A 7,721-nucleotide genomic window follows, 5' to 3' on the forward strand; every position below is an offset into this window, starting at 1 on the left:
TTTTGGTTCCCCACTTTTCACCAATTATCCTGTCTCTCCACGTCAATCCACAGGTTGAGTCAGATAATTATTACTGTAGAAGGAATTCACAGATAGAACCAGTGCCACTTTGAGTGATGCGTACAAAGAGATAATGTCATTTGTGGGATGCTTTAATCACTAAGCACAAAGTAGATATTCCCGACTGTAACCAGGACTATCTTAGGCAAGTTCTGGGAATGTATGTTTTTACTGATAGATTCCCTGTTTTTGAATGTCCATTCCCTTGAATTGAGCCAGATGTGTAGTAGGTACCTACCTAGATATCAGTTGCTCAATTGATATTTCCCCATCCTAGCTCCTAGCTCACATTGACACTATTGACTTTCATTTTTATTGGCTTCCATGTCAGCGTTTGACCACTTTTCCTTTCTTAAAAGCTCCTCTTCCCTAGTCCTGGATTCCTGACAGCTATAATATTAGATGCCTTCTATTCTTACCTTGAAGCTTTCTCTTCTTCAGAGAAAGATACCAAAATATCAAGGAGGATAATAATACTTTTCTTAATTTTGATTTTCAGTCAGTTTTTTTTCTTTTTTTATATTAAAGAACTGGAATATGAAAATGTAAAAGATACATTGTCTTTATCTAGGGGCCCATAAGTTAGGGGTTTTTAGTGTCCTTACTGTTCTCTTCACGTTTTCCTCACTTTATCTCATCTTCTCAGATACTTTAGGGCATTCGTAAAGGGACTGAACTATTTCTTCACAAGGAAGGAGTATATATGAGGAGGAGATGGGCAGATTGCCAAATAAGCATTAATAGCTTTGATGTCAGTCTGCTGACTGATGACTTATTTCTAGCTGCCCTAGGAGGTCCCACCTGGTAATTTTGGTGACAAAAGCAAGTACCATGGGTGTTTTTGGCTAGATGGTTGAGCAAAAAGGTGGTCAGGCTTCATAGGAAACAAAATAGGAAAGGGTGGCATTGGGGGCAATTTCTAGTTCTTCTACTGTCTGAATCACCAACTCAAAATACAAGGCTGACAATGCTGTCTTTGAATTCCGGAGAACCAAACTGAAGGAGAAGCACAAAAATCATCACAGCTATGGGGAAACCCTGTCTCTACTAAAAAATAAAAAAATTAAAAAGAAAATACAAAAGTTAGCCAGGCATGGTGGCACACACCTGTGATCCCAGTTACTCTGGAGGCTGAGGCAGGAGAATCACTTGAACCCAGGAGGCAGAGGTTACAGTGAGTCAAGATCATGCCACGGAACTCCAGCCTGGGCAACAGAGGGAGACTTCATCTAATCAATCAATCAATCATCACAGCTTCCTAAGTCCAAGGATATCTCCCCTCACAACCTGGAGAGATTGTCCCTGGATTTGACTGATCATTGTTTATTTGAAGACAGTCTTTCAAAGGAATGCCGATCCTCAGAAGGAGGATATTTTGCTATGGAGAGTGGAAAATTCAAGAGAAATACACTGATATTTGGCATAAGCCTCAGTGTCATATGACCATCTGTATTCCTTTTTAAATAATTCCAGAAATCTTTTAGCTATTAGTTTCATCAGATTTTCCAGAATTTTAGTGGTTTCATTTAAATGTCAGTCAGTTAGTTCTTATATATTGAATAGCTGCTTTTTTTCCAGCAGTGTTAGTCAGGAAGTGTTTGGAAAATGGTGGTCATGCTTCTCTTCCCTCACTTCTCAAAGGCCAGCGACTTTGTCCTAATCCATTTGTGTCTTCACCTTTGATCACTAGGGCCGCCTGCTGAACCTTAGCTGCTCCACAGTGCCTACATTTGTGCTCTCAATCACTGCTACTACTCAGGTAAGGCTTCCAGAGTGGGATAGCAGTAGTCTGGAGAGGGTCCTCAGACCCACCAGGTTTCACTTGCTTGGGTAGATTGCCATGAATGGCACATCAGCATCCATCTCTCTACTTTTCTAGGCTCTTGCCTTGATAGAGCTTTACAATGCTCCTGAGGGTCGCTATAAGCAGGATGTCTACCTGTTGCCCAAGAAGATGGGTAAGTATTTACTCTTCCATCTCCATCCTTACCAAAGTAGTTCAGAGTCTGAGGCTACAGGAAGTTTGGGGGCATTAACTTACTTAAGTATGGGGGAAAAAAGATACCTTCATCTTGTAAAGTAGGAGTTAGGATTCCTAGGTGCCATTCCCAGTTATTTATCCCATTTTCTACATGTGTTGCCCTAGTGAAGTTGTGACATTATGCTGTGATTTATTTTACCTGCCTGTGAATTTTAAGGATTTTTTTTTCTTAAAGTATCTTTATGTGGGAATCTCAAAGGAGAAAAATATCTTTCCTTAAAAGAGAAGAATCATCTCCTACCTTGTGACATCTGACTTATTCCAATTATAGGCTGCCAAATAGCCCCTACCAAACTTTTCTCAGACGACACAAGACTTTCTTACTACAGCTTCCAACACCAATCCTAATGCTTCAGGCCAAAGGAGAGATGTGGAATAGGAGCTATTTAGTTATGTGGGTGTTTTGTATAAGAGAAACATTAACCTGTCTTAAATTTTTAAAGAGCCTGCCTCAAGCACCTGAACTGATACAGTGTGTTTATAAACTCCTCAGGCAAAGATCAGGTAATAAATAAGCTTCTGGTTTTGTTTTGCCTTAGCACTAGGTATATAACAACCGTTAAAAGTTGATATATTTTCCCTTTAGTAGACACTTTAGAAGGATATAAAAGCAACAGCACAGTCCATATTCTGACGGAATGTGTAATGAAGTTGGGAGACCAAACAAATACGCAGGAAATGACATAAGATTATGAATAAGTACTATGTAGTCAGATAATAGAATGTGAACAGAAACCCATAAGAATTAAGAGTACTAAAAGCAAAGCAAACAGTTCATTTATCCTGTTTAGTATCCTTTTTAGTTTTTCCATTCAAGTTTCCCCAGGCATTAGTTGTTTTAAATGACCCAAAGTATGGAGTCCAAGGCAAAACTCAAGTTGGAGCTTCCCATTATTTAGTTCCCACATTATCCTATTCCTTCTTTTAAATCTTAATGCCTGTTGTTTCTTTCATCTCTCCTGCACTTTTCTGGAAGGCAGGGTTCAAAGCTGAGTTAGTAAGGATGAATTGTTAAGGCTTTGGAAAGCACTGGGCTTGAAACTGAAGGCAGCTATTCCTTAAAATTGAGGACCAGTGAGCAAAGGTTGAACATTTTTCATTCAGCTCCAGGAATTAGAATGTGTCTTTAAACTTTTTAAGGCCTAGCTTGGGGACAATAGCCATCAGATAAAAGACATGAATGCTTATACCAGGGCTTCTGTGGTCTGTTCCAGATGAGTATGTGGCCAGCCTACACCTGCCTACATTTGATGCCCACTTGACAGAGCTGACAGATGAACAAGCCAAGTATCTGGGACTCAACAAGAATGGGCCCTTCAAGCCTAATTACTACAGGTGCCTTGGGCTCCCCAGAAATCAGGGACACCTGGGCAGTGATGAGCTTCCTGCATTGGAATTGGTCTTTGCATCCCCAACCACATACGCTTACATGAACTCAGAAAAATGAACCCACTTACCCTCACTGCCACCCTCAAAAGTCTTCAAGGCCTTAAATAGTATTCCCCTTCCTGAATTTGCCTTTTGGAGATAGAGAGGTGGAGTTTGGGTAAGTGGCTATTTGCCTCATTAAATAAAGTTCCCCTTCCTCAATTCCTTTCCCCATTTCATCTTGTTGCTATGATTTTTATCTCTTTATGGAGAAATATTGGCCTTTTTCAATGATGTGAAAAGGAGACACAGTTATTTCCTGTCACTGTACACTCCAGAAAAGTCTCTGCCTCCCTGTTACACCTTTAGGCAGGCTCTTCATGTCCCAGCATCCCCATTAGCTGATAACATCACAGTCTCATCTTTCTTTTTCCCTCCAGGTATTAAGTTCCTGTAACTCAAACCAGAATTTTTAAGGAATAGAACTCCAAGCCTTTTCTCCACTACTATACAAGAAAGAATTTAGCAAGCTGCTTCTCCAATCAAAGCTGCCTGCCGTGCTCACCCTGTGTGTTAGGTTGTTTATTTATTAAAATCAAGAATCCTGTGCCTGTAGCGTTGGCCCAGAGTGTGGTTACTGCCCTGAGGGCCATAAGAGCCACAGAGGACGGGCTGAGGAAGGAACGAAATGGGGTCACTGCTCCCAGTGCATCATTTGCATCATTCCCCATTGATGCAATGGGGATCACTGCATCCCTGAATGCAGTGCACTGAATCCTCAGCAGTGGCCGTTTTTCCTCTTGTCCAGGCTCACGAGTTAGTCCAGGGATTCCATACTCCCTATTCCCTGGAGTTTTCTGGAATAAATTTTCAGCACCTGCTTTCCTCAGCTTTGGCCTTTCCCCGGGTGAGGCCGTTTGGAATTAACATGGCCAGTGTTTCACACAAGATTGGGTTCCCAATCTTGACCATCACTATCACTGCCTTCTTTATATAAAGGCTAATAAGGAAGGAGTGTTATTTATGGCTTTGCCAAGCTACATCAAGAACTCAGCTGTGCTGTGCCTACCAGGGGTCTCCTTTCTTACCCAGGACTCCTTTCTTCTCCTTGAATATTTATGTCCATTTTAACACTTTCTGGTTGCAAGAGGGATGTGCCTCCATTATTTCCTCCACAGTTTTGGTATTTGTCAGACATTTGTTTTGCTGTCTTTCTAATCCAGCCGACCTCTGCTCAGGAAGTGGGGCCAGCTCCACTGGGACCCATAGTTTTACTTCCTTATCATTTGATTGGATAGTTTCCAAGGAAGCCCCTCCAGATTGGCACTATCTCAGAAAAGGAGAGCTTGTTGTGAAACACTGCTTCCTGAAACTTCCTGCTATTGCCTAAAGCTACGTCTGAAACTGAGTAGGGAAAGGCATACTTTTCCAGGGACTTAGGGGGATAGGCTTTGAAAATGGGACAGGTCTTTCAGACTCACAGCTTGATACCCTAACAAAGCAGAGTATATTTATTTGTTTCCCAGGAAGGCTATTGCAGTTTGACTGGCTGAAGGATACAGAGATGAAATTGTAAACTGTATCCAGATTATCAAAGCTAATTTGACTAGTTTGAACCTCATCAGACATTCATTCCTTTGGCCATTGCCATGGATGAAACAGAGATCTGCAGTCTGATCTGTGGTCTTCTCTGCTGGCATATCTTTTATGATTTAACCTCTTCCATTTGATGATTCTGTATTTCAGAGGCAGTTTCTTGAGCAACTCCAATGCTACAAAAAGAATTAGTAATGTGGTGTGGGCAGTGTGACATTTTATGTCCCACCCAAAAATTGGATTCCTTTTGGAGACTGATCTGTTGGTCTCAAGCATTTCATTAGGACCAGATTGGTTCTAAGAGTTAGTCTGGAGTGGCCCTAGGAAACTTGAATTAAATAAGCCTCTTCCCCTTACCGATCCTTTTTAACACTCTCAGGTTTGTTTGTTTCCCACTTTTTTCCTATGCTGGTCTGCCTCAAAGTCTCAAGACCAAGGTGACTCAAGGAAACACCAGACCACCCATGATCACCAAAACCTTCCCATCCTGATTCTCTTCTTCTACCTCCACCCTCTCCAGCTTCTCCTGGTCTTCACATATACTTTCAGAGCTAGTCTGAAAGTGACCTTACTTTTGGAAGTAGGGAAGTGGAACTTTGGTAAATGACTATTTGCCTCATTAAATAGTATACAGGTTCAGCCCATAGACTACAGTTCTTCAGAGGCCATATATCTCAACAAGTACTGGTTATATTCTTTTTTTGTAAGGAAGATCATAAATGCTAAAAATTCCACTAAGCCATTCAGTTCTTCCTTTTGCCTACCTAGTCCTGATTTTTGTATTAATTGGGTCCCTTTAGCAAGAGATTCAGATCTTTGTACCTTATCTTATATCCAGAGCAGATTCCATTAGGCAGATATATGGTCTCTAGCCCGTTGTATTCTTAGACCAAAAATCATAACCTGCTGTTTCTCAGCAAAGCCTTGCTCTCTGGAGCTTACTATGTGCTGGTACTTAAAGAGTACATTCTGCCTTGCTATAGTGAAGAGACCCACTCCAAATAAAAAAGGAGCCACACTGGGCTTCTAAGTTAGGTTGCCTCTGAGTTTCAGATGACCTCTCTGTAGGGACACTGTGTTATCCACCATTAAGAAGAAAGAACCACAAGCCTCCCAAGTATTTGGGTTCTATCTTAGGGTTGAAATCTGGTCATTATTCCCTCTACCCTTGGAATCAGAGCAATGTGTCTTCTTTCCTTCAACCTCTTACCTTAGATGCATCCTGGTTATCTGGAAGCATGGGAAAGAAGGCTAATTATCTCTTTGTATGTGGCTCCAGTCTGTGAGGATACATAACATTTTCTCTACAATGAATCTGTGCTAATATTTTGCCTTCTTTCTTTCTTTTCTTTTCACCCTTAGAGACAGGGTTTCACTATGTTGCCCAGGCTGGTCTCAAACTCCTGGGCTCAAGCAATCCTCCTGCCTCAGCTTCCTGAGTAGCTGGAACCACAGGTGTGTGCTACTGTGCCTGGCACTTTTTTGCCTTCTTAATGGAGATATTCAGTTTTCTTTTTTTCATTTAAACAAAGAAAAAAAAAATGTTTCTATTCTACCTTCCCTCTGCTCTCCTCCCTCCCTATCTTACTTGCCCATATGAGCGCGGCTCCCCATGGCCACACACTCCTGCAAAGCTTTTTTGCTGCTTCGCTTTTCTCTGAACAGATCTGATATTGCTGCTCCTGTGGTTTTCTCAAAATTAACTTTGCCATGGTTTTTAAAAAGGAATCAAAATGCATTGTTGCATTAAGCTTTTTCAATAAAGGAAAATTACGGAAGGAAAATAGGCAACACCAGCAAATTATATGTGGACAGGTTCTAAACTCTATATATACATATATATATATATCTATATACGTAATCATCTAGTTCTGTCATCTTACTGAAAGGAATAAAACTTCTAAAGATCACCATTTCTGAGAAGTTCTTGGAAATCTTTATGTCTAAGTGATTGTATTAGATCAGCAATAATGACTATGTAATCTCAAAAAACAAATAAAATATTCTTAACATGGACTCTTAAGGGTATTTCTTGTTTCTGTGAACTAGAAATTCAGAGATGAGAGAGATCTCTGGGCAACAAACTAGAGATCCTGCTGTAGGGCAAGGGTGTGAAAATGTTACCAATAGGCATGTTTGACCTTAGTTAATAAATATCGTGTTCCCCTCCTACCAGCCAGCACACACGCGCATCCTGGCTGTGTGTGTAAAGAAACTGTCTTCTCAGAACCACCACCCTGGGGAGTCGAGGACTGTAGGCTTAACTCAGAGAAACTAAACCATAGTTCTAGGTCCCTGACTCCCTTTTAGTTGAAAAGTGCAGGAAAGCAGCATACCCCAGTTTGGGACCAAAGGACCTTGATAACTAGGACCTGATTATATCCAGCCAAAGGGAAGAAAGAAGTGCATCAGGCAGAGATTTGTCTCTAAATCAAGTTGCCTGATTTAACCAAAGGATGAATCCAATTGCCTATTATTTCTCAACTGCCAGTAGGGTAACCATCTTTGAGTAGCTTTCTGATAGCCACCTTCTTTAGTTGACTACCTAAACTAGTTCTGCATCCTATATGCAAGATGTTTTCTTTTCAAAGCAGAATCTTCTGCCACTTTGGCTTCTGATTATTTAGATTAAGGGACACAGGGCTAGAATAGTCTG

At 41.0% G+C, this 7,721-nt stretch overlaps 1 protein-coding gene across 5 annotated transcripts in view; it reads left to right on the top strand.

Moving 5' to 3' along the window:
- AHCYL2 (adenosylhomocysteinase like 2) overlaps nucleotides 1-7,081 on the top strand; it is a 206,001-nt gene extending 198,920 nt beyond the window's left edge. For all 5 annotated transcript variants that reach the window (XM_063668449.1, XM_054497246.2, XM_054497242.2 and 2 more), the window contains 4 exons: nucleotides 1,751-1,819; nucleotides 1,940-2,018; nucleotides 3,316-3,436; nucleotides 3,910-7,081. In XM_063668449.1, coding sequence (XP_063524519.1) covers nucleotides 1,751-1,819; nucleotides 1,940-2,018; nucleotides 3,316-3,436; nucleotides 3,910-3,916 — 276 coding nt within the window. In that variant the 3' untranslated portion in view covers nucleotides 3,917-7,081. The remainder of the gene's footprint in view (nucleotides 1-1,750; nucleotides 1,820-1,939; nucleotides 2,019-3,315; nucleotides 3,437-3,909) is intronic.
- The last annotated feature ends 640 nt before the right edge of the window (nucleotides 7,082-7,721 follow it).

The sequence above is a fragment of the Pongo pygmaeus genome, chromosome 6, assembly GCF_028885625.2.
Source record: "Pongo pygmaeus isolate AG05252 chromosome 6, NHGRI_mPonPyg2-v2.0_pri, whole genome shotgun sequence".
NCBI classification, from domain to species: domain Eukaryota; kingdom Metazoa; phylum Chordata; class Mammalia; order Primates; family Hominidae; genus Pongo; species Pongo pygmaeus.